Source organism: Petromyzon marinus, chromosome 20, assembly GCF_048934315.1.
Source record: "Petromyzon marinus isolate PM22_M1 ecotype Great Lakes invasive population chromosome 20, UKy_Petmar_22M1.pri1.0, whole genome shotgun sequence".
Lineage (NCBI taxonomy): Eukaryota > Metazoa > Chordata > Hyperoartia > Petromyzontiformes > Petromyzontidae > Petromyzon > Petromyzon marinus.
In genome coordinates this window covers 6,502,100-6,530,025 of record NC_133686.1, presented here as the reverse complement: position 1 = coordinate 6,530,025, position 27,926 = coordinate 6,502,100, and the positions used below count along the sequence as shown (strand labels likewise).

General features: G+C 50.5%; 1 protein-coding gene across 1 annotated transcript; it reads left to right on the top strand.

Moving 5' to 3' along the window:
* The first annotated feature begins 702 nt into the window (after positions 1-702).
* LOC116944161 (galanin receptor type 1-like) lies at positions 703-27,429 on the top strand. The gene is made up of 3 exons (XM_032957649.2): positions 703-4,598; positions 8,913-8,978; positions 17,032-27,429. Exons 1-3 carry the CDS (start codon positions 3,918-3,920, stop codon positions 17,422-17,424), a joined length of 1,140 nt encoding a protein of 379 aa, XP_032813540.1. The 5' UTR covers positions 703-3,917; the 3' UTR covers positions 17,425-27,429.
* Positions 27,430-27,926: the final 497 nt, after the last annotated feature.

The window sequence follows — 27,926 nt, the reverse complement described above, 5'->3', positions numbered from 1 at the left end:
ACGTGAAATAAGTTACCTGGAGTATGGAAGGCGAGTACATGAAATGAAGGGGTCTACAAACATTACATTGGTGACATACTGAGATAGTAACAGGCACGCGCTTACTGCCCGCGCTCCATCCAGTTACTGAGGGGTTGCGCAATCAGAGGGGAGGCTGAGCGCGTCCCTGCCTCACCTCTCGTCTCTTCCTGTATTTGCAGCGGAGCTCTGCAAATTTGGCGATGTTGACTATAAAAATGATTGGAATCGTACAGAAATGACATTTATAGTACAGATCAGTTGAAAATTTTAATGTTTATTTTATTTTATTATTCTTTTTTTTTTACTTTTGGTAACAGCTTTTTTCATTGGAGTATGACAGGCGAGGCTCTGCCTCTCCTGCCTCCCCGGACCGCACGTCCCTGGTACGGGGAGTGGTGGCGCAGTGGTTAGCGCACTTCACTGCTAACCCGGCGAACTGAGCTTAATTCCCGCTGACGGCCAACATCAGTGACGATTATCTGAACCGGTCCAGAGCCTCGCCTAGGTCGACTCAGCCTCAAATTAGTACATGGTGCGGTGTGTAAACATCGCTTCTAAAGGAGACAAAAGCGGCCGGCCGTGGTCTTGGCCACCCACCCCCTCGTGTGCCGTGCCGGCCTTCATTGGTGCTATGAAGGCACCTGTCCCAATAGTCCAAGGTTATACGGGGGGGGGGGGGGGGGGGAGTCTTTCTCTTTGTCGTGAGAACTTGTGCAGTGCCATCGCCTACACCCCCATGCCACGAACACGCGAGTTGTGGACTAAGGCAAATGGCAGCAGATGCAAAGTTGAGTTTGCTGCTCCCTGTCCTGTTCTCGGGATCCAGGCTGGAGGAGAAGGAGGAGGGATGAGGACGGAGGAGGGAGGACGGAGAGTGATTGCGGCACGGAAGGTGTGTGGCGGTGACGGAGAGGGAACACGCTGAGAGGAGCACGCCGCTCTTGTGCTTGTCACTCGCAGCTTTGATTCATTACCCCGGCTGATGATGAGTGTGATTGTGTTATAAGCAGGGCACGAAGACAATCAGCCGCTTCGTCTACACAACATCAACAACAACAACAAAACCGTTGCGCCTGCCTGCTAAGATCGTTACCGTATTCTCTGAATTACGAGACGCTCCAGAAAGTAAGATGCACCCCCAAAAATGCGTTTCCGGTGGCTTTAAACGTATACAAAGTGGTCGCACACATACCGACCGGATTATTAGACGCACCCCCAAACTTTTGCTCTTATAATCCGGACACTATGGCGATGTGTTTTTTTGTGCTTTAGCGCTGTCAATGTATCTGTCTGCCCGTCTGTCCGTCACGGGGAAGGGCGGGGCGGGGGGGCGCGATAGCTCTCGGGAGACATCGTCCAGCGTGGACCAAACTTTCCACTAAAGTTGCGTTGCATGCTCAAAAGGAAGTCGCCGGCTTGGATAAACCCGGGCACATCAATCAATCGCGAGCTCGAGACGCGATAGGAGTCCCGCTCACCCGGGAGCAGGGAACGCCACACCGTTATAATCGAGAACTCATTCATGAATTTGCTTGATACATTATGAAAAAAATAAGAAACCCTTTCTGCCAATAAAAGAGGTGTTAAGATGTTCAAACACCAAATGGAAACCTTTTGCAAGGAATCGTGGGAATAATTCACTGGTGAGAGACTCGGCTCTAAAGGAGGTTTTCTCTGGTGTGGACCAATCAGTTTCAAAGACAATGCATCATATTCATTATCAGAGCATGCTTTTGTTTGCATGTTCACCACAAGTACGTATGCGGACATGATTCTGTTTCTGTTTGGTGTTTGAACATCTTAACACGTCTTTCATTGCCAGAAAGAGTAGAAGCTATTCTTATCTTTTTTCATACTTTGATACTGGCAAATAAAATATCCCATCTTGATATATTCATTAATGAATGCGTGCGTGCGCTTCCCGGAACAAACGCATTCATTCTGTTCGTAGCATAATCCATGCGTGCACTTTATTTTTCTTCCTTGAGTTCTTTGTTGTTGTTGTTGTGGCAGAGTGCCGGATTTTAGTTCGCGTGAGCCAAATCCCTTTGCGATTTTTCTTGTTGTTGATAGCTAGCTGGCTGTCCGTTTTTCAATCACGGGCAATTATTAGCAGAGACCCCTCGCGTGCCGTCGAGTCCTGTACGCCTTATTGAATTAAACTCCGCTCAGTATTAGTTTTCCCTCCGGCGCCGAAGGTAATGGCAATAATCGCCTGCTTTGAGAGTAGAGTGTCCCCGAGTTTGTGACAGACAAACAAACAAAATAGGTAAAGAGATAAAGGAGCAGCCCCGCTATCGCTCTCTCGTACCACTGCTGGCGGAAGGGGTCTTCGCTAGAGGGAGCTCGAGAGTGGTGTTTTGGAATACTCTTGCACGCTGGCCAGACGTCTAGGAAATGGTGGGAGTTACCCACACTTTACCCCACCTCTTACAGCTCCTAGAGCCCGCGACATTCACCACGATCTTTCGAAAGAGAATCGTTCCGGACCTACATGGGTGCTCGCGAACAGCACTTGCCCCAACAGTCTGTTAAGGTGACACGGGGTATCGTTGTCTTCGTATGTGCCCGTATGTGCGCCTGTCATCTGTGTGTGTGTGTGCAGGATGTGCTTGAGTGTGTCTGTGTATGTCTGTGTGTATTTGTGCCTGTGTGCGTCTGCCTGTGTGTCTGCGTGTATGTGTCAGTGTGTGCCTATGAGTGTCTCTGTGTGTCTGGGTGTGTCTCCCTGCGTGTGTGCCTGTGTGTGTGTGTCTGTGCGTACCTCTGTGCGCGTGTGTGTAGTGGGGAGCGGTGGTGTTGCGGTTAGCGCGCTGCGCTATGAGCCCGGCGACCCGAGTTCGATTCCCGCTCGCGGCCAACACCAGTGACGATTATCTGTACCGATCCTGGGCATCCTTTAGGTCGACTCAGCCTCAAATGAGTACCTGGTGCAAGGTGTAAACATTGCCACTCGGGAGACAAAGGCGGTCGGGCGTGGTGTCGACCACCCACCCCCTCGTGTGCCGTACCAGCCTTCACAGGTGCTCGCTAACAACACTTGCTCCAACGGTCTGTTAAGGCGATACGGGGGATCTTTGCCTTTGCATCTGTGTGTGCGTGCCCCTCCGTGTCTCCGCCTGTGCGTGCCTCTGTGCGTGTGTCCGTCTGTGCACGTCCGTGTGTGTGTGTGTACGTGCGTGCGTGCGAGGGAGCGAGGGAGCGCGCGGAACGGACACATACACGCTCCCCGCGGCGCGCGCCTGGCTGCGAACGCACTCGGGCGCGAGCGGGCAGGGCAGATGGACGCTCACGTTTCTCCGGCACTCAGCCCCATCACCCGCGTCTCATCTCCCCCTCCTGTCGTCTCGCGGTTTCTCCAGTCTCTCCGCCACTTCTCCATCGCCATATCTCCTCCTGACTCGTCGTCTGTCCCACTACAACACCCCTCCTTCTCTCGTTCCTGCTTAATCTCCTCCGTCTATCCATCGCTCTGCCTGTCTCTCTCTCTCTCTACTTTCTTACTTTCGCGTTTCTTTCTAACAACCGTACTCGCGTTGCGTTGAAACTCTCCCTTTCCCGACTCGCCGCGTCTTAGCACCAGCAGTATAGCCAGTCCATCACACACTCGCGACCTCCTGTCTCTCGCTCTTCACGCCTCGCACGTGTGCACTCTCTCCAACACGGAGCGGCGCATCTCGCCTCCCGCAGCGAGCGAGAGATTTAGAGGGAGCGAGCGCACGCGCGCGCGTGAGTGGAACGAGGAGCAGGAGAAGAAAGCGTTCGCAAGAGACAGGAGAGAGTTTGCCCACCTGCCGGCCAGCACTGCGAATGAGCAGACGGAGACAGAGCAAGGCAGAGAGACAAACGCAGAGAGACACACAGAGAGGGACAGCGTTGTGCGCGAGCCCTTGCCCATGGAGGAGAGAGTGCCAACGAGTCCGGGGGCTCTCGGAGGATCATGGAACCTGAGCCGTCTCGACTTGGCCATCAACGGAAGCTACCCGGGCATGCAGGAGCATATCGTGAGCGCCATCGTCGTCCCCGTCATCTTCTTCGTCATCTTCCTGCTCGGCATCGTGGGCAACTCGCTCGTCATCCTCGTGCTCGTGCGCATCAAGTTCGGCAAGTCGCACAGCATCACCAACGTGTTCGTGCTCACCCTGAGCGTGGCCGACCTCACCTTCCTGTTCTTCTGCGTGCCCTCCGAGGCCACCTACTACTTCCTGCCCGACTGGGTGTTCGGAGCCTTCCTCTGCAAGGGCGTCCCCTACGTCTTCACCGCCTCGATGCTCGTGAGCATCTTCACGCTCGTGGCGATGTCCGTGGACCGCTACATCGCCATCGTGCACGCGCGGCGCGCCGCCGCGGTGCGCTCCGTGCGCCGCGCGCTGGGCGCCGTGAGCGCGCTCTGGCTGCTGTCCTTGGTGCTGGCGGTGCCCAGGGCTCACTACCACACCATCGTGGTTTACAAGGAGCACGGCAACTTCTGCTGGGAGGTGTGGAGCCACAAGAATCTCAAGAGCACCTACAGGGCCGTCATCTTCTCGCTCGGATACCTGCTGCCGCTCGTGCTCATCAGCGCGTGCTACGCACGGGTGGGTTCGGTGCTGTGTGTGTGCGTGCGTGCGTATGCGTGACTGGTTGGGGAGCGGTGGTGTAGCGGTTAGCACTTGCGTTGCGCCACGAGCCTGGCGACCAGAGTTCGATTCCCGCTCAGCGCCAACACTAGTGACGAATATCTGGACCGCTCACGGGACTCGCAATAGGTCGATTCAGCCTCAAATGAGTATCTGGTGCGGTGTGTAAAATAATCGCGACTGGGGATACAAAGGCGGCCGGGAGTGGTGCTATTCACCCACCCCCTCATGTGCCGTCCCCGCCTTCATTAGGTGCACGCTAACAGCACTTTCCCCAACAGTCTATCAAGGCTATACGGGGGATCTTTGTATTTGGCGTGAATGGTGGAGCGTCGTTTAGGCATCATCGGCACCGGCATGATTAACATCACAATCAGCAGCAGTGTGATGATGATCATCGTCGTCAGTAGCAGCATCGTTAGCAGCAACTGTTTCAGAATCACCAGCATCACCGTCAGTCGTGTTCGATCCACAGCTGGATAAAGGATTCCCACGCCGTCGCCAATCCCACGGGGTATCTAGTTGCCACGACCAGTGTCACCCATGAGCCGATTTCATCGGTCCATCTCTCCACGGTAGGCGTTGTGGCAAGGCGCGTTTCTTTCCTTTTGCTGCCATTCCGTCATTCGTCTCCTCCATGGGCCATCCCCCCCACCCCCCGCTCCTTCCAGCTCCGTGTCCTGCCCAAGCCGACGGCACAACTGTTGTTGGTTAATGGTCAATGCGATGTCTCCGCTTTATCCTTAATCCCCCCTTCCCACGTGCTCCTCTTCCTGTCGCGTCATTCCGCTGCGCTGCATCTATCGCGCCGTGCTTCTTAGCGCACTTTTCGCCCTCTTGTTCCGTTTGCGTGCCAGCGATGCGCGATGCGCGATTTTTGACGCGTATGTCATGGAACACCGAGCGACTCAAATAGCCCCAGACTTGTCCGGTACAATCCTCTCAGTCTCAAGACTATTTTGCAGGAGGGTCCTAGATGCTCGCTAGGACCCTCCTGCAAAATAGCTGGGTGTCCAGAGTAATCGGAGCAGTCCCGTGCTCCGAATACGCTTTAAATTGTCAACCTCGTTGGGAATGATTAGATACGTGGTTATCTTAACGTGATCCACCAACTCCGCCTCCGAAGCGCTGCATTACAAGCGTCCGCTGTAAAAGCACAGCTCATTTTGCAGCATCGATACGGTCTCTCAATGGGCTTTCGCGCGGTTAAATAAAGGGACGTTAATCCATCAACAAATCAATAGTTTATTTATTTATTTAATCCCAGGTTCCCCGGGTGGAATTTGAGGCCAGCTGATTGGATTATGATAAACGCGAATTGTTTACGAGAACAGCTTCAGTCACCAAATCACCCGGTTATGCGCTCGATCACTTTCACAAATCACTCGCCATCGGCCCGTAGACCCGTAGCCGAGAATCTAACTTAGGTTGCGATTGTCGGAGCGCAGTGCGCTAACCACTGCGCCACCCCTCCCAATGCAACATTTTGTCATACGAATCGATTAATCGATGTTTTTTATTGATAATTCGACGCATCTTTACATCATCGAATATATCGCATCAATATCCAACACGTGCGCTGGAAGGGTAATTATAATTAAGGACAGAATAAGCTTTGGTGGGTGGGGGGAGGCAAGTGTAGCAGCAGAAAGAGAGAGGAGGGTGGAGCGTAACGATATTAATCTAAGGAGGTGCAGCATATGGCTTCCCCACCCCCACCCAAAACCTGTGCGAACGCTATAATGCGTGTTGCAGGACCTCACTGCCTGCACCACCACCACCGCCACCATCTCCACACGCCCCGTGCACAACTGCCGGCGTCACGGATAAACCACGAAGCGTGCGCGCGCAGAGCGCCACGGGGGACGCGTCTTGAGAGTCTCCTCGTGCAGCCTTTTGGCTCTCTCGTGTGCGCAGGCAGTGCAACTGCACCGGGGAGACTAATAATTCCACTACTGCTATTACTTCTGCTGCTGCGCCTGTACAGCCCTCTGTCTGGGTGAGAGAGGGCCTCCTAGCGCCAGTGCGGGGCCATCTGTCCGTACTTCACCATCGTGCGCTGGACGTCGCTGCACTGCCGTCTTTCTGCTGCCCATCCCGTAGCCCCAGCTGTTGTGCGCGTGGCGGTCGCCCATTCGCGTCACGACCCAGGCTCTCTATACCCCGCTTAGCTTCGGAGATCCGACGATCGAGATCGCTTCGCAATTTGGTCATAGGCGACTCATTGTCGTTTAAATGTCTGGAGCGGGGAAAAAAAATACGGACCACAGAACGAACTTGCCTGCGTTGAAGCCGCGTTGCCTGACACGGCACGGTGATGTCACGCGGGGAGTAGAGACAGAGAAATTAGTCTGGCTGTGTGATGATAATGATGATGGTGCTGGTGGTGTAACGGTTGCTGCTTCTGATGATGGCGTTCATCTCACGTTCCCACTTTTAAATGCTTTGTTTTTTTTCCACATGCTAATAAGAGACACTACCAGCAGCAGCACGGTGATGATTGTCATTTCGTGTAATTAGTGGTGCTGGTTATTGTTTTATTGGTGATGGTGGTAATGTTTAATTGGTTGTGGTTATTGGTGGTGGTAATTGTTTAATGCGTGGTGGTTATTCGTGGTGGTGGTGGTGATGTTTAATTGGTGGTGCTGGTGAGCATCTGTCATAGTTGTTGCTCGCGTTCAGCCGACCGCCCACACTGCTGGAACGAGCAGTCTCCAGACACCCGTCTCAGCACCTTTCTGCACGAACCTCAATGCACACACCCCCTGCACCCACCCTTCTGCACCCACCCACTGCACAACCCTCTGGACCCACCTTCCTGCACCCACCCCCTGTACCCACTCTCTGCACCTACCCTCCTGCACCCACCCCTTGTACCCACCCCCTGTACCCACCCCCTGCACCCACTCTGCACCTACCCTCCTGCACCCACCCCCTGCACCCACCCCCTGTACCCACTTTCTGCACCCACTCCCTGCACCAACCCCCTGTACCCACACCCCCTGTACCCACCCCCTGTACCCACCCCCTGTACCCACTCTCTGCACCTACCCTCCTGCACCCACCCCTTGTACCCACCCCCTGTACCCACCCCCTGCACCCACTCTGCACCTACCCTCCTGCACCCACCCCCTGCACCCACCCCCTGTACCCACTTTCTGCACCCACTCCCTGCACCCACCCCCTGTACCCACACCCCCTGTACCCACCCCCTGTACCCACCCCCTGTACCCACTCTCTGCACCTACCCTCCTGCACCCACCCCCTGCACCCACCTCCTGCACCCACCCCCTGCACCCACTCTCTGCACCCACTCTCTGCACCTACCCTCCTGCACCCACCCCCTGCACCCACCTACTGCGCACACTCTCTGCACCTACCCTCCTGCACCCACCCCCTGCACCCACTCTCTGCACCCACTCTCTGCACCCACTCTCTGCACCCACTCTCTGCACCTACCTTCCTGTACCCACTCTCCTGCACCCACCCCCTTGCACCCACCCTCCTTTTTTTAAACCACGGTCGCTGAGCACAGGCTCAAAGTCCAGGCGGCCGGTAACAAGCAGCGCCATTGGAGGCGTGATTAATACGCGTTAGTAGAATGTTTGAATTGAGCAAGGTTACAAAAGCTCGTGTGGGAAACGAATCAGAAAGAGAAGGGGTTTCACCTGCAGTGTGTTGGTTGACCACAGCGTGGGGTGACGTACAAAAGACATACAAAAAGATGCATCGCTCGTCGGATTCCTCCAGTATAGAATAGAGATTCTAATTGTGGCAGCGAGAGCGAGCCCTCGACGTGGGTTAGGGCGGTCACGTCGTCTCGCGGCAGGGGCCGCCCTGGGTACTGCTGTGCGGTGTACTCACCGTGACAATACGCCATCTGCTTCACGGTGGACTTTAAAGATCCCGTGACTTCATTCGCAAGGGTAGGCCCATTGCGTGCCAGCATCAGGGTCACATATTCGGCAAACTTCCAAAATTGCACCGTAAATTATATTCAATTGAAACTATGCACCGCAATAATCGCCCCCACCGCTACTGGCAGACTAATGCCTCAGGTCACCTGCAAATGAGACTCATCCTGGTATCCCTGAGTTCCCACCTGGTTAAACGTAACCAAAATGAACTTGCTTGGCAGAACAATGCACTCGCCCTCCCTGCATCCACATACCCCCCCCTCCCCCCGAACCCACCACCATCGTTATGATGCAGCGCATCTCTCTCGTCTCCTCTCTCCGTCTCTCTGTCTCCTTCTCCTCGTATCCCCCACAGGTGGTCTCCCACGTGCACAGAAAGATCCAAAACACATCAAAAAAATCCATCATGTCCAAGAGAAAGGTAAGACTCTTCAGTTGCTGCGTCGTTCATGGTGTTGACGGAAGGCGTGCGCACAACACATTTAAATTACTCTTTGGTTCTTTCGGTAAAGTCACGTAGAAAGAAAATAAAGAAAGTAATAGAATACGCCGTTTCTATTGCAACACAAGCAACCGTCATCAGGTAGTGTGTCTCCGTGTCTGTGTTCTGTCTCTCTCTCAAATTTAGTTCTACCTGATGACGGTTGCTTGTGTTGCAATCGAAACGTCGTATTCTAGTATTTTATTTATTTTCTTTCTACGTGACTTTACCGAAAGAACCAAAGCGTAATTCCTGCAGTCACGAAAGCTTCAAGTTATATTTAAATTAGAATGCACACAAAGAGAAAAAATGACAATTATACCTGAGCCCAACCCACCACTTACGGGGGTTACTCCGAAATCACCGAATCGGAGAGGCGGTGCAAGGAATTGGCCGAAAGAATCGCGCATTAAAATCATTGCATCGTCAGCCATAGCCTCGGCAGAATACAAGGTTGTCAGTACATCCATCGCCAACGTCATTGGGTCACATTCGGCTCTGTTGCGAATAAAATTTAAAATCAATGTTATTACAAATACGCTGTCAGGAGGTAGCGAATTTCCGAAGATGGGCGTGGGGGTAATGGTGGCGTTACGATCGTGACAATCTGATCTTCCGCGGGAGTGAAACGTCCCTGTTGGGACTGGTCTGTGGAATGTCACAACGCCATTCGTTTAACTTCTGCACTCGGACCGTGGAGGCCCTGCCACAGTGGTGTTTATGGTTATCCCACGCCGGACAACACCCGGCCTTGTTGTATTTCAGCAGGCAAGCTGCTGTGCACAGTGCGTAGGTCACCTCGCGCAGGGTGGGTTGCCACCCCTCAGGATTTAAGAGCGAACGTGGTGGGCTAATGCTGCCCACGGTGGTGTAGCGGCGAACGCACTGGGCTTGCAATCCAGAGGTCGCCAGTCAAATCCACCGCCCGCCGCCGCCCGCACAATAGTTGAAACAATCGTGCGAGCTCTTTCAAAAAAATCTCACTGCCTCTGCCCACCCAGCAGTAATGAGCTGATTTGATGTGTTACCAGTTTCCCCCGGCTATGTTACACGGGAGGTTCGCGGTGCGTGCGCACAGCAGCAGCAACAGCAAAAAAACATCAATGGTGCAGAGAACGAGTACAGAAGGGTCCTTCGGGAAGTATAAAAAAAATGGGTTCACCACAAGTTAATTGATCGACAGTACCGCATGCGATGGGGGGTAAGGTGTGGGTACTTCCACCTCTTCCAAGACGTCTGGCCTGTGTGGAAGAGTGGATGTAAACGGTGTTCACTACTGTGCAGAATATTGGGAAATGACTAGATAGGTTGGACAGGAGACACGACGAAGAAGACTGCAGGGACTCTGCAGAGCTCCCTCTAGTGAAGGGCCCCCTTCTGCCAGCAGTGGTGTGAAGGGGCAATTGCAGGGCTGCTTCTTTACCCACCCTCACAGGGGATGTAACGGTGCATCGCGCGAGTGACCTGTAGCCTCGTCCACGACCCAGTCGACGTCTTTCTTTTGTTTACCTCACCACCTGACTTGGACACACGTGACGATTTGGACACGAACGCAAGTGTGTGATCACCTAGACTTTTGTTTAACATTTTCGAGTTTATTTCATGTACACCAGTTGAGAACTCAAGAGACCAGGACAAGAGTCATATTTCGCAAGAGAGATATGGGTCTTTAGTCTGCTAGTAGGGGGCGATTATTGCTGCTGTGTAGTTCACATTGCGGAATTTTTTTTAATATATATAAAATACATTCCCGGCCCTTGGCTTAACGAAATGAGAGGCGTGCGAAGGTAGCACAGATATTTCTACCACCCCGTGATGTTGATTAACATAGTACAGACATTCGGCCACAGGTTTTTTTGGGGATCTGTGTAGGAGGTGAGAGGGCATGCATAGCTCACCAGTAAGGCCGTAAGGTCCCTGGTTCGATCCCGTTACAATGAACCTTTATTTGACTTTCAAGGGCAAAAAGGACCTAAACATACCTTATACAGTCACAGTTCTGATATAAGTTTTAGACGTGTATATTTTATTACACTGGTTGGAGGAAGGCAAACGGCAGCTTCTGATACAAGCACACTACTTGTGATATAAGCCACTTATTTGGTGAAGCTGCTGCATTGTCAGTGGTGCACAAAGCACAAATAGCAACAACAACAACAAAATGAACAACACTGTGGCCTTAAAATGGAAATTATATACTAAGTGACGTTTCGGGCAATGGCACTTCTTCATGTTAAGAACGGCCATAAGCACAGCTGGCCTTGTTCCCAAAGGGTGTGCTTGTATCCAGCTTCTTCTGTATTACATTGCTTTAAAAATTGTGCATTAAGGTTTCGTGAAAGTAAATCTATATTAACGAATATGTATATATCCATTACTGCTGCACTCTGTCCAGTGCGCAATGTTTTAAGTTCGCGTGCTTAACCCGTACGTGTAAAAGTACGAAAGTTGAAAAGTCGCACATTCGTAACACGCCGCATGCGTTTCCGCCGATTCAGAGGCGAGCGTGTGGTGAGCCCGAACCGACGCCAACATTTGTGGCCTTACACTGGGATGTTTGGCAGACTCTGTTAGTGTGGGACGAAAACCGGAGCATTTCGAAGTAGACACACGCATGGCGAGAAGACGACGCGACATGCCATCCGTATAGAACAGATGGGAGATTAGTCCGTTCTCCTGGCGAGCCAGGGTATAGCAACCACGACGTCCCTCGGGGAAGGGAGATTTTGCAACATTTGTGTGATCCACCGACTCTTGCCTCCACGGTGCTGCCCGGCAACTGAGTGGCCCTGGGCTGTCAGACTAAGCTGTTGACGTGCGTCACTTCTGAGCCCTGCCGTGTGTTCCACGAATTATTGTTTTTAAACAATCCCAGTCGCCGAGCGCAGGGCCCAAAGGCCCACAATTCCAGGCGAGCAGCAACAAACAGCGCTATCACAAGGTGAACAGTCTACGCGTTAACATGTTTATTCGATTGAGCGAAAGGCGATTCTAAGAGCTTGGCAAAAAAAAAGAGACGATGGGAGAGATCTCCAAAGTGGATCGGTGTGAAAGAAGAAGCGGAAACGCAATTGTTGTGACCCGCAGCAGTGGTGGTGGTTGCGGTGTGTGGTTCATAGGTCAATGCGCCAACCACTGAACCAGTGCTGAACCGCACCTCCGATGAGTCGCGTTTGGCGAGGTACGGTGCGAACGAAGTTCGACATACATACATACAGTGTGGATGAGACGAAACAGTCAGTGCGGCAGACCGAGTGGAGGAATCGCCGAGTGAGGTCCACGGGAACGGTGACCGCCATGGTAGTGATGGAAGAGCGACAGGGAGGCGGCTACCTCGGGTTACCATCGCGCAAACTCGCACCGCCGTTGCCATGGCGACGGTTGCCATAGCGGCGGCCATCCTCAACGGCGTCGCGTCGTCATGACAATTACCCACTCAGAAGGGGGGCTGATTAAAATGCCACTTCAACTTGCGGGCCGTCCATAAAGCCAATTTGATTATTTTCAATTTCACATTGAGCACTTGCGCATCTGCTCAATTAACTCAAACTGTCCATACCTGGAGCGGAAATCTTAATGTAACTCGAGCCGCAATCCTGCCTCGTCAACAAACGCAAAATGGTCATTTGGAATTTCGGGTGGGCGCTCGCCGTTTGCGTTGTCACGTTGACCGGTTGCCACGGTGAGTTTGTGGTGACACTGAAATCGTCCCCTGGTTGCGAGCGACACGGAGAGAAGCACTCGGGGCCCCAGTCTCGTGATTATTTTATCACGCTCGCTGAGCACAGGGCCCAAACAAACAAACGCCAAACGGCCAGCCACAAACGCTGTAAAACTAAAACGAAACTATATACTCTTTGGCTCTTTCGGTAAAGTCACGTAGGTATAAAATAAATTAGATCACGACGTTTCGGGCGCAGCACAAGCGTCCGTCATTAGGTGGGACAACCACACCAAGAACCAATTCAGAAATTCAGCAATTGTTTCTTGCTGTGGTTGTCCCACCTGATGACGGACGCTGGTGTTGCGCCCGAAACGTCGTGATTTAATTTATTTTATTTTATACCTACGTGACTTTACCGAAAGAACCAAAGAATATGGATCCCTGCAGTCACGAAAGCTTCAAATCAAGATTACAGCTAAACTGTTCTTTTTTTATTTTACCAGGTAAGGCCCACACTGAGCTTTGTGGCCCTTTCAGAAGCGACCTGGCCACAGATGATTGCTCAAAAAAGTGGCTTATCGTGTGGACATTCATTGCAGCCCAATACTCTCAAAGCATGTTTATAACTGTGGAGGGGAAAAACCGGAGGAGCCAGAGAAAAATCCACGCGACCACGGGGAGGACATGCAAACTCCAAATACGCAGGAGTCGGGGTCGGGATCGAACCCACGACCACCTGTATACCAGAACGAGGCAGTCAACATCTCGCCACCGCGGCGTCCATATGAACACTCCACACACATGCACACAGATAAGAGTTAATACGTTTCCTGAATCGAGCAAGGTTATTGTTGTAAGAGCTTCGCCAACAGCAGAGACGACAGCGGGAGAGTCTGAAGTGGAGCTGTGTGAGGGAAGGAGCAGAGAGAGAAGTGTTTTGACCTGCAGTGTGGTGAATGAGTGGGTGAGTGAGTGGGTCGATGAATGAGTGTGGGTGGGTGGGTGAGTGAATTATTGGGTGGGTGGGTGAATGAGTGATTGGGTAGGTAGGTGGGTGAGTGAGTGATTGGGTAATAGGGTGGGTTGGTGAGTGATTGGGTGGGTGGGTTAGTGAGTGGGTCTATGAATGAGTGGGTGAGTGAGTGAGTGGGTGAGTGAGTGAGTTGGTAGGTTGGTGGGTGAGTGATTGCGTGGGTGTATGAGTGATTGGGTATGTGGATGAATGAGTGATTTGGTGGGTGAGTAAGTGCAGTGTGGTTTTTGAACACAGTGTGGATGAGACGAAACAGTCAGTTTGGTACACCGAGTCGTCCTCTGCATGGATGGAGGGATCGGTGGGTGAAGTTCAATGGAGTGGTAACCATGGTAACAGCGACAGAAGTGTAGCAATGAGGTGCATCGCCGCTGGTGAGCGAGTCACAATGGAGTCCTCCACACTGGAGCAGCAGCTGCTGCGGCTGCTGCCACTCCAAGACAATCCATGTCGAGGAACACACCCTTGGCTCTCCCTGTATCCATGGTTAACCTCAGCTGAAGTGACTTGCTGCTGTATTGTCACGTGCTGTCCATATTTATTTATGTTTAGCCCGGCAAAAACATTTGATGTCTCAGACTTACAATGTACGTGTACGGCCCTGTTATCGCCTATTGCTAGGCGGGCATTGTTTGACCATACTTCACCGAGCTGGACAGTGGAGGGCTCGCAAAACGTCTAAAGAGAGATCCAGGACCGCTTCAGTTATCGCACTGCCACTGTGATGTGAGCCACGACAAGAGATTTAACTCTGCTCACGGAGTTCATAAGGTGGCATGCTAACACTTCTGCGCAACCACCACTTATTGGGCTATTACTTGGCCTTAAATAAAATAATTGTGTCGTATTGATCCCTGCTTGAGCCATCAACCCTGCCTCCAAAGGACTGTGTTGCAAGCGCTTGCCATTGCTCCCATGACCGGCGCAATGAAAATACATTTACATGATGTGACGATGGTCGTATAATCTGCGACTCAACATCATAGTCTGTGTTTCCATTGAAGTGGCTGAGCCACCTAGCTGCGATGTACACCGAGAATTAGTCAGAAGTTCCGCGGTTACCTTTTACGTGTGGAAACTCATTTCCGTTACACATGCTCATAAAGACCCATTGATCTGCGTTCGGTAGCAATTTCCAAGGCAGGCACAGAGCTGTAAACACGATAATTGCAGTCCCAAAACACTCGTGTTAGTGGGAAACCACTTTGAATTTTGACTTTTGGCAGCTCACCACGGAACATGTCTCATGGCAGTCTTTGTCAGCACAAGGTGGACATGCTGGACATCTGTGTGCATCTCCGATTAGCACGGTTGGCTACATGTGGTAAGAAAGAAGTTTAACATACATACGTACAAAAAGTTTCATATCTCATCAGATTTCTCCAGGATGCATAAAGATTCAGATTTTCCCACAAACCAAATAATTTGACATTTCTTTCCATTGCCCTTTTGACACTTTTTATTTTATTTCTGACCATTCACAGCCCTTTGTAAGTCGTGGGGGTTTGTTTGACCATACTTGACCATGATTGGTCAGTGCCGGTAGTTGAAGGGAAGAGCCCAGGACCGGTTTAGAAGCGCACGCACCACTGATGTTAGCCACGACCAGGAATGAAACCTCAGGTCGTCGAGTTCATAGGTCAATGCACCAACCACTGAGCCTGTGCTGGACCGCACCTCCGATCAGCACGGTTGGCTACGTACGGTGCAAATAAGTTCAACATGCATACATGAACCCTCTTTTTTTAACCCTTTCCACCTAAGGTTGAAAGCGGTAATGCATTCGCTCTCTCTGCCCGTCTGTGACGGGGGTGGGAGAGGGTGGAGTAGGAGGCGGGTCACGATAACGCTCGCGGAGGCGATCCAATAACAACGAAATATGACCGTCGCTTTATTTTGCGGTTTAGGCATTTGACCTGTCGAGAACCAGGCACAAACAAAAGGGGCCGGCCCATCTCGGTGAGCAAACCCCGGCGTAAATTAACACCGGAATCAAGGCCCCTTGACGATGCCACCACACGCCGTCATCTGTTATGACGAACAACGCAAATGAGCCGGTACAGGTCAAGGTGAAAATCCATCGATTTTGGAATCAAATTTCCACCCTCGTGCCCAGCTATCAGCCTGCCAGCCACGTGACCCATCCAACCACCTCCCTTACCCTCTAACTCAGTGCCTGCCTTGGTGGTGGGGATGTTGTGGCGGCCGTCGTGTGACCGAGCGGAGGCGGCCGCGTTCGCCGCTCGTCGTAAAGATTCGCAGGTTCTATCCCTGTGGCTGCCCTGGATAACATCGGCCAGTCTCTTAACCAGAAATATGCACGGTCTGCTTGGAAACAACCACTTCGCAATGTCTTCACCCCGCTGGCAGACTTATGCCCATTTGCAAGCCGTTCACATTGTGCAACAAAGGGACAGCTGCCACTGGGGGCCCCCTTGGCTAGACTGCAGCAATGGTATTGGAATGGCTGAACTGACATTTGACAATAGGCGCTTTGACTTGCTGAGACGTTTAAACACCACCGCAAACTCAAATCATTTGATCCTTACAGAGAGACCCATGAACTCATAGACTCACATGGTTCGCAGACTTAAGCAGAGACCCATGGTTAGTTGTGCACGCCTTGTGCTGCACTGGAACAACTGTCACCCTTGGTTTAACCGCGGTAGGACATTCGAACGTCTTGAGATGTAAGGTGCTCTGAGTTGCTATGCGATTATTTAAGCGCCCGCTAAATGCAACTCCTAAACATTGAATTCCTTTCTCCCAGAGGTGGGGAACCTTTTTTCTGCCAAGGGCCATTTGGATATTTATAACATCATTCGCGGGCCATACAAAATTTTCAACTTAAAAATTTGCCTGCTATATTTGGTCAAACATTTAATTAACTCACCCCTAATGTGATGGCTGGAACTGCTTCTCTTTGGCGAGGCGTGGTGATGATGTTAGCTGGTATTGACGATGTTAGCTGGTATTAATGATGTTAGCTGGTATTGATGATGTTAGCTGGTATTGACGATGTTAGCTGGTATTGATGATGTTAGCTGGTATTGATGATGTTAGCTGGTATTGATGATGTTAGCTGGTATTGACGATGTTGCTACTCGCAACTGCTTTTCCAGGTTTGCTCCTAGATTTATTTAATTTCGAGTCCCGCCCGCGGTTGCCTTGGCAGGGCCGCACCAAATGATTTCGCGGGCGTTATACGGCCCGCGGGCCGGACGTTCCCCACCCCTACATCCTGACCTACCCCCCACTCCGATACCCCCCCCCTCCCCACCGCATCTCCGTCACAGACGGCGAAGACGGTGCTCGTGCTGGTCGTGGTGTTTCTGGTGTCGTGGCTGCCGCACCACGTCATCCTCCTGTGGGTCGAATTCGGCTCCTTCCCGCTCACGAACGCCTCCTTCGCGTTCCGCATCGTGGCCCACTGCCTCTCGTACGGCAACTCGTGCGTCAACCCCTTCATCTACGGCTTCCTGTCGCAGAACTTCCGCGAGGCCTACCGCCAGCTGCTGCGCTGTGAGGGCCGCGCGGTCGGCGGCGGAGGAGGAGGAGGAGGCGGTGGCGGCGGCGGAGGAGTCATCGGAGGGGTCGGAGGCGTTCCGCGCGTGTCCGTGACGGCGCGCTCCGTGCACTACCGCAACGACCACACGTCCGGGGGAACGCTGTCACTCACCTGCCTATAGACCCCCCCCCCCCCGCCACCACTCAGCTCCACTGATATCCCCACCACCACCCTATCCCCCTCCACTTCCCACCCCCACCGTGTCTCAGCTGCCACCGCGCCATCGTGAAGGTGGTTGCGACGGACGAATGGACGCGGGCAGAATGAACAAATTGCGATGGGGAGTTTTGTTCTTCTTCAGCTCGGGTTGTAACTGTGTTGTTCGTCTCTTCTTTTGTCACTTTCTCACTGGTCTCACAATGGCGCTGTCAGTGCTATGATGTTAGACGGATCGAACGCTCAGTGCGTGTGTTCGAGAATGGCACCGTGGAATGAGACATTGTAGAACTGCTTCTGGAAATCCTCACAAGTGACCTTTTTTTTAACAATCTCTGCTACCACAGCAACGTCAGTCAAGTGGCAATCAAACTGGCATTATTAAATTGTCAGAGCTGAGCGTTGAGCCAAATTAAGTAAAACAAAATCAAACATAGCGTGATGTGTTTGTGAAGTCATTGGTGACCAGCCTTTAGACCACCATCTCACTACACTCGTGAACCCATTTCAATCACGGAGAGCTGAAACCCGGATTCAAACCCTAGGATCTCAGCGATATCCTCTGAGCATTCTCTCTTACCCCTGAAGGTTGCTCTTGGGACGGACTTGGCCCAGACATTGGGATGTGTAATTGTGTTTCAGTGGTCTTGGGTGTCCCGACTGATGCAGCAGGATCATCGAACGCCTCCGCTTTCAAGAGTATGGAACAAAAGCTGGAAAGTGTTCAGGGAAGCATGGAGGGGATACGTGCATTCGACAATATACGGAGTTGTATTAGTACGGTTGGCTAGGTACGTTGCGAAAGAAGTTATACATACATATGTAGTGATGCACTTCACAGACACTAGAATGGGAGGCACTCTGTTGATTAAGGCCCTCTCAGGCACTGGGAGTCCTCCACGGGGTCCCCCATTAATTTCCCCTCGGCGACGCCCCCCTTCCAGGACCTACCAGAAGGTTCTCGGGCTTTTTCTCACCTACCCCCTCTGTCACCTTGTCCCCGCATCCTTTCCTTTCGCCTATCCCCTGACCTGCTGGCCGACAGGGCTGCTACAGCAGCAGGTCTTCTTTTTGCCAGCAACCTGCGCTACCCGCCATAGTGATCCATTCCATGTCATTAAACATACATGAAAGACACAATTTTGACTTAAGAAAAGCAAGTGGGCTCGGTCATGAGACATCGTTAGAGATAGGGGTGATGGCTGCTGGTCAAGACCAAAGATGGAGTGGTAGCCAAGGGAGAGAATGCACCCGAGAGGACGTCCACAGAGGAGATGAAGCGATGATTGTTTTTAGACGCAGAGGACACGAACACCTGGACACATCTGGTGACCGGCCTTCTTCAGGAAATATGGAGCTTTAAGGTCTTGGCAGTGGGTGGATATGCGCATTTACTGTGTGGACATCCACGGGTCTTATCAGTTTGCCGAATGTGACTGCTCTATTAAACCTGCTGTCATGAATATGACTGAACGTGAATAATCCTTTTGGAGATAGGAGTCCAGCAAAGCTGATGCATCACGAATTCCTGCATGTGTAAATCAGCCCAACGGGAATGTTTAATGGGGTTTTTTTTTATTGATGCCATGACAAATGTGAATACATGTGAATTATCAACTAATGTTTGTAAGATAAATCATCGTGGTTGCTTGATGTATAGACTGCTCCCCACCGCCGAAATGTGGAATTGTCATCACTGACTCTGGGATAATTCCACAACGTTCAAAACTCATGAAACTCATGAACGCGTGACACTCCTTTGAGGATGGTGACAGTTTAATTTGTGCGTGGCATTTTTTCCCAAATGCTTGTTTCATTTAAAAAAAATACTCAGAATTAACCCCCCATTTCCAATTGCATTGTCTTACTTTTTCACAGCATTCCTACAACAACAGGAACAACAGGAACGTGCGTTTATATTGTGGCCATACTTTTTGGGGGTTTTAACCTAGGGGACCCCCTGATGGCAACTGTCCTCTGAATCATATCCCCTTGTGATCCACGGGACCTGCGTTGAAGACCTTTGCGACATGAAGCGACAGCCGAGGTGGAAAACGAGCGCGCAACATTTCGGCACAGCGGACGTGAGGATGCACAGATGGATGTATTTACTTATTTATTTACTTCGCTCTTGCTCCATTCCCTAAAGGACCAGGCCCTGGAGCGCACCACCCTCGCCATCGCAAACCGCATCAGGAGGCGTTGATCGGTGTTGATTGACGGACACGACAATCCGTGTTCGCGGACGCGAGGTGTGTGATGTAAATGAGCCGATATGAATCGTGCGGGCGAATTGATCGTCAGCGGAGGGAGCGTTCGACCGCGATGCTCCCCCGTGAATGGGGGTGAGGGGGCTATCGATCGAGGCCGTGGGGGGGGGGGGGGGCATGCCAATACGTCCCACTGACCGAAACCGCTCTCTCCGCACTAATAGAGCATATAAACATCCAGGCGGCATGCTCACAGCATGGAGCTGCCGTTGTAATCGCCACCAACGCGCCCCGTCGCGTCGGATTTTGTTAAGCTAAGCAGGGCGGAGCCTGCTGTGTACACGGACGGGAGGCTGCCTGAGAATGCCAGCTGGTGTAGGTGTGTGTGTGTGTGCTGCGAGTCAACCAGGAAATAGCAGTGCAGAAATAGGTTCTTGAATCAATCAATGCGGAGCTTCGGTGCGTTACCCACCTGTTTTTTTTTTCCGGGTACCCTAGTTCCCTACAACAGGAAGCTAAACACGAACGGACACGGCCAACTTCCCAATGGAGGACGCTCCTCCTGAAAAAGATTCTCGGTGAGACTTTCTTGGTTTAAAAAAAAATCATCGTCATTTTTTTATAACAGTACGGTAAAAAATGGTCTGCTGTTATTCATCCCACCACTGAATTCCGACCTTCCAACACCGTGCTGGTCATCGAAAAAATGTAACCATACTTCACCACGCTGGTCAGCATGGGTTGGTGAAGGGTCAGGGGTTTGCCAGTAACCGTTCAGATGTCACTTCGCCACTGATGTTAGCTGGGTTCAAAACGTGATGTACGCTAACCACTGCATGCACTGTTCCACTACTGAAACCCCAGAAGGCCATATATATTCGTGATTAAATGAGATTTTTGTTTTAATGTCCCTACATCCCCTGTGCGTACTTGCCAACCCTACTGGCTTAAGCGTGAAGCTGCCTACTTTTTTATGGTTTAACCCCTTTCACCGCGTGTCGATTTTCAAAGCTAACCACGACACGTTGTACAACGTTAGAATTGGTTTTATTCACGAATCGGTACGAAGGCACGGGGGCTCAAAGGTCGGCAGCCTAACCACTCAACTCGGCACACCGCTCACCAACGCGTTGCAATCGACCATCGTAGGCAAGAGTCAGCGAGCCCACAGGAATATGTAGTTCACTTGTTGGTACCACCTGAGAGGTGGCATTAGCTAAACGCTTCCGATTTTCTTTACACGGCCAGTAACAGTAAGTTACGTGATGACCATTTGAAATTTGGTGGGGTGGTCAAATAATGTATTCTCATGGGCCGTATGAATACATCTGTACGACTGAAGCGTTACTACCTTAGGTGCTACCAATTTTTGCAATGGCCCATGGACTATGAAGGCAAATGTACTGTATTTTATGCGTTAAACAGAGAGGCCTCTTATTTTAAATGGAATTATCTTGCCAATAACATCTGGTAATCCAACAGTAGTTGTTTAATAAGCCTGACTGCTGACGAGAGCCGGAATGTCGAAACCGGTCCAGAGTTTGTATTGCTGCTAGACAATATTGGCCTGAATAACCGATACGTTGATTGACTAACACATTTATTAAAGATAACAGTGCAGCCCTGCGATTGGTCACTTTACGCCACCCACTGCTGACGGCAGGGCCTCCGCTCCAGAGGGAGTTTGGGCGAGTCGGCTCCACTTCCACGCTGGTGGGAGTAGCCACACTCTACCCCACCACACGCGACACCTGCCGATCGATTAACTGCGGTGCACCCATTTATAACTGCCGGGTGGACAAAGGCGGCACGGTGCAAAAAGCAGCTTGCCTGCAAAAATAATAACAACGCTGGGTGTAGTCCAGTGTGAGATAACCATTACACCACTGTGGCAGTATCTCTACGGCCCGAGTGGCGACATGTTAACTACCTCGCCTGGTATGCAGGAGGTCGTGGGTTCGATCTCGACCCTGACGCCTGCTGTATATTTGGAGTTTGCGTGTTCTCCCCGTGGTCGCGTGGATTTTTCTCCAGGTCTTCTGTTTTTTTTTTCTCTCCACATTTAGAAACATGCGTTTAGAGTCATTGACTGCTATAAGTTTCCACATGATAAGCCACGTCGCTGAGCTATCATTCGTGACCAGGTCGCTTCCGAGAAAGAGCTATATAGATCAGTAGTGGGCCTTACCTGGTGGTAAAAAAATAATGGCATTGTGAAATTCTGCAGCTCAGTCCAACGGGGACATTTCACTCCAGCACAAGATCAACTTGTCAGGATCGTAACGCCATCATTACCCCCCCCCCCCCACAACTATCTCTAGAAGTCCCCACCTCCTTGAAATTTACTCTGGCACCATCATACCCCTCCTCCCCCATCATTGCTCTTAAATCTTTGGGGGTGGCAAGCAACTACCCCTACGTGGCCTACACACTGTGCACACGCAGCTCGCCTGCTAATTTAATAATAATAACTCTGTGTGAATCTAATTGTTGTTGTGATTTAAGCAAAAATGTTACACGAGCTCATAACCTACCAATCAACCATACTAATAACATTGTTAAACATTGGAGGCATTTTCTCTTATTCGTGCGATCCGCAGCCTTGTCTCGGTTATTTGTCGGTGACAATGCGTGTGAGGGAGTGCTTGAGTTTGCGTTGTGTGGTATTGGGAGGGTTTTCACGATGAAATGGCGAGGCAGGTTTAATTATATTAATCATTATAATTAAGCCAATTAAAGTGCGGGGTCATGTGAGCTGGATGCAGAGAGGCTGACCTGAATTATCTGTCCGTGCATTAACGCCACACGATTAAAAGGGCCGCGCTAATGCGAGGTGCCTGAGTGTTTAAAGACGGACCAATGCGGCACAACAAAGATCCCCTGTGTAGCCTTAACAGACTGTTGGGGCAAGTGCTGTTAGCAAGCACCTATGAAGGCCCGCACGGCACACGAGGAGATGGGTGGCCAGCACCACGACCGGCCGACTTTGTCTCCTTAGTGGCAATGTTTACACACCGCACCAGGTACTCATTTGATGTTGAGTCGACCTAGGGGAGGCACAGGACCGGTTCAGATGATCGTCACTGGTGTTGGCCGTGAACGGGAATCGAACTTGGGTCGCCACGTTCATAACGCAGCACGCTGACCGCTACACTACCGCTCCCCATGCGGTACACACACATATACATAGACACATATATACACACACTCACACCAACGCACGTAGGCATGCACACGTGATGTAACGTTGTTTAATCAAACAGTGTGACAAATACACAAGCACACATGAAATAGTTGTTTAAAGGCATACTGTGCATACATACATGCACCACACACATTACACACCCGACTGGGCATGTATATCTAACTGAGTTGTGTATTTTTTGGTATGGATCGCTACTAGACTGGCAGAAGCACATGAAAATTACCCACAGCCACGGCAACAACAGATATACTGGACGTGGTGTGCCAGGTGAGAAAATATTTTCCCAGGTTCGGATTGTGCCTTGCAAACAAAGACAAAGATCCCCGTATAGCCTTAATAGGCTGTTGGGGCAAGTGCTGTTATCAGCGCGCTAACCGCTACGCTACCTCTCCCCGGAAACACACACACTCAAGGCACCATACGCACACACAGAATAAACTGTGACAGCTTACGTATTAATTTAAATGACCACTAAAAGTGACTTGTATGATGATACCATGTTCAGGCAAATGAGTTAGCACATTATCTACTCTTAAAAGCCATAAAAGTAGTGCCGTTAAATGGATTGAAGTCTCTGTCACAACAGGGTGGCACCGCCTTCCACTCTGACCCATTGGCTTGCTGCTGCAATTTGCTGTCTTTATTTAGATTTTGTGAACTAAACACGAATATGTACCAGGTAAAGTCCATTGCGCTCTTAGCTCTTGTTCAGGGGCCACCTGGCCACGCATTATAGCTCATGGCAGTGGCTGATAACCTCATCGTCATCATCATCACATGTGGGAATTTATAGAAGCAGTCAAATAATCTAAACGCGCGTTGATTTTAAATGTGAAGGGGTGGGGGGGACAAAGCCATAAGAAGAAAAATGTACGCGACCACCACGGGGAAGAAAGATCACGCGGACTTCCAACAACACAACAGGCATCGTCAGGGTCGCAAGCGACCCCACGCCCTCCTGCCTACCAGGTGAGGGAGATGTTACCGCGAGATTTTGGTCTGTGAGCTCCTTAGGGTGTACACAGATTCGTATAAGGTATTAAACGTGACGTGGGTCGGCGTGACCCAGAGGCTCTTAAGCACTGCTGGGTCTGAGAATATGATGGGTTTTTTTTCTCTTTTCTTAAATGGATAAATACGAATTAATCATAAGCTGCCCAACTCACCTGGAGTCCGCCAGATGTTAGAAGCTCAGCAGGCTTGGATAGTTGTTTTTGATGGGTGACAGCCACGCACAGAGAGCAGGCGCTGTAGGCAGAAACAGGTGTTATAGGCTGCTGTGGGGTCCCCGTGGTGGGCAGCGACAAACTATTTGTTTGTTTACCAGGTAAGGCCCACTGAGCTATATGGCTCTTTTTTTATAAGCGGCCTATCCACAAATGATCGCTCCACGAAGTGGCTTATCGTGTGTAAATTTACAGCAGCCAAACACTCGAAACGCATGATTCTAAATGTGGAGGGGAAACCCGACGTACCCGGAGAAAAATCCACGCGACCATGGGGAGAGGGGACATGCGAACTCCAAATGTACAACAGGGGTCAAGGTCGAGATCGACCCCACAACCTCCTGTAAAACACGCGAGGTAGTTAACATCTCGCCACCGCGGCGCCCATCCAGCAATGAATTGAGTACGTGCGATTGATAGATATGGTTTCTGAAGACAGACTTACCAAAGGTCACTTTTTAAATATTCGTATAGACAACAATAATAAAGTAAATACTTTCCGTATTTATATGTCACCAAGGGGCAGCAAAGCTGCCCCTTGGTGACATATACCTCCAACCCGCAAAAGCTTTTGTAAAAAAAATCGTGATTTTCTCTCCGAGATTAAAATATTTCTGGCCTCACGGTTCAAACGAACACACAAGAAAACGCGTGCAAAAAAAAGCACTCAGCCTTTGTACATTATGCAAAAAAAACACATGTAACAGTCCTTGAAGAACTGCAATCACTGCAGTTCTTACCTGGTGGACTAAGATCTCCAGCAAGGCCAAATCGATCCGCTAAGCCACGTCGCTTGACACGTGAATTGGGGGTTCTTTTCGCGGTGGCTACTGATGCTGCTTTGCAATCGAGTCCCAAATCCCCTCTCCGCGGGAGGCGGGGGATTTCACCACAGGGAGCTCTCGCTTCAACTCGCACTGACAAACTGCCTCTTGCAGCTCCATCGCTAAAATGTTTGAGCAAGGGCGCATTTCTCACACAGGCAATTGTGTGTATTAAACAAAACGGTGCCATTACAATAGGGGGAAGGGGGGGTCTCATGGTAAGCAAAGTGCTCTCACATAAATTACACGTTCATACCCTGCGTGGGTATTTCGCAGTACTGCTGTAAGGCTCTCCAAATGGTGCTTTCAGATCGTACCGGGCGTTGCTCGGCAAGATGTCCGAAGTTGAGATTTTTTTCAGGAACTGAATTCGGTTCCTATTTCACTAGGCTCGATTATTGCAACTCGCTACTCTACGGGACGTCTGGAAAACACACACATGAGCAAACTGCGGTGTGTACAACATTATTTGGCACGTGTCGTAACGGGTACTGCAAAAAATCCGATCATGTCCGTCAAATGCTCGCTGAGCTGCATTGGCTTCTGGTTGCCGATCAAATACAAAATAAGGTCGCACTCATTACATGCAAAGTGCTTGCCATAAATGAACCACAATACCTTACTGATTTCGTCAAAGCGCATAAACCACCATCACGCGAACTCTCACGGTCATCCTCACAGCGGCTTTTGGCGAACCATCGAACAAAGACGGGTCACCGCATCGCGCGCTTTCAGATGCGCTTCTGCGGCCGTCTGGAACGCTCTTCCTGCCGATATTTGGAAGCCACTGGAGCTATGCACTTTGAAGTCATCTAGATTGGAAACTAACTTCTTTAGAACTGCCTTTTGTGTTTAGTTTGTTGTCCTTCCCCCGCACTTCCGATTAGCATGGTTGACTACTTACGGTGGGCAAGAAGTTAAATACACATACATACAAGGTGATAACCTCATGCCACAACAAGCCGCGTTTACAATGGCTACGTGATACGTTGCCGATTGTACAATATGGATAGAATTGTACAAAATAGCAAACAGAACGATGAAAGAAGCAGAGAGCCACGCATAATACAAAAAAACAGGGTTAGATCGTGGTAATATGAATGTATCGTTAAACCCGCCACCACCCGACACAGCCAATTAGCAAGGGTTGTCACGTAAACAAAACATGCCGATTCGTTACTAGTTTAGCACACCGGTGCGTTGGAGAGTTAACCCACAGCATCTACAAATCCGGGTATGCTGAACTAATAACGAATTGGCATGTCGTGTTTACTTGACAAACCTTACTAATTGGATTCGTCGAGTGGTGGCGGGTTTAACGACATTAATATTTACACGATCTAACCCAAAAAAAACTCTGAAATTTATCATGAAAAAAACAATGTGCTGATGCTGTTGCGCCGGCAGTGGCGAACAATCACGATTTACCAAAACACTCAGTACGTCCTTCAATAACACTGTAGACTGTATATCTAAAACGCATACAAATCGGCGACGTTTCAGGCAATGGCCCTTGTTCACAGCGCATGAAGAGACCACTTCTACCTCTCTGGACTCTCTTTGTGTACTCTGAAGAAGGTCCGTTGCCCGAAACGTCGCCTATTGTGTACTTTTTCTTTTTTCAGGCAGTGTTATCGACTAACGTGTTGGGGTAGGGTGTTTTTTTTTACAGAATGAGTGGGCACAAACACGTTCCTTTCGTGACAATACAGCGGCCACGTGGTTTTTCACAGAGCTCGAACTATTCATCATTGCATTTCCAAAGTATGGCAACTTAATTTTTTTAAAGTGCTTCCGTTTTTTCTCTGCGAATTTGAGTTTGAACCTATTCTCTGACGACTTAACAATCGGCATGTCTATATATATTCACCATGTGTCTGTCTTAATACCCCTTACATACCCGCTTTAATGCTCAATGTCAAGACCAATATCTTAAAGAGACGGTCTTTGCCGACAAACATCTGGACACTCCACCGGCGCTGATTTAAACAAGTCTGATTCTGCCGATGTGACATCGTTAGGTCGAAATCGGTCTGGAGTTTTGACTGCAGCGAATCAACGCTGCTGCTGCTAATATGATGCCCTCCCAGATTGCAGTGCGATTCACGGGTTGTCTAATATTGCTTATATATGTTGTGTTACTCCAGAGTTTATAATGTGTGTAACTTATCTGCCCAGTACAGTAGAAATTTGCGTGCAAGAGTAAATTAAAGAACATTGATGTAATCTTGACATGCAGAGTATGATCGGATTCCTATTATTTCTGTCTGCGTTTTCCTATTGAACACACCGTTGTATACGTGTGTACATCTACATACACCGTGTATCATAAAAAAAAATCCATCATTGTCGATGATGAGGATTTTGCCAAATCCCTAATGAATGTGAACATTCATTAAGCAACAATGCATGAATGCAGTCGAATGTCCCGAGGAAGGCCAGGTGTTTGAAACACCCAATTACGTTCCATTCTTCACGTAAGCCCAAATATACATTTTATATATATAATACAGCAACTTCATGAATGCGCAGTTCGAACGAAGGCGGTGAGTGTGTGCCGTGTCCGTGCCGCGTGATGCAGGATTAATTAGGGAGTTGTGTACGAGGGGGAGCGGATAGAGAGAGGGGGAGCGATATCTCTTTAAAAAAAAGGAAGCGAGCCATCGATGTGGATTTCGAGTCCCTTAAGTGCGTGAGAGCTGCCCTCGGCAAAGGCAGATCGCGCGGGTTCACGCGTAATAATCACGCACACGCCCACACGCGCGCGTGCGCGCGTGTGGGCGTGTGTCACCCCGTGTGATGGGATTTGATTTCAAACACATGCCCGCCTATGCGCACTGACGTACACACTCGGAGCTGTCCCCGGGGCACGAGCGAGTCGGGGCGACCGCCCCGGGCCCCGCGCTTTGGCGGGGGCCCCGCGCTTAGACGTCGCGGTGTCAGACGCAGGAGTTTCTCGCTTTCGTTCGAAGGCGTTGAGTGGCCTCCAGGCACCGCACCGC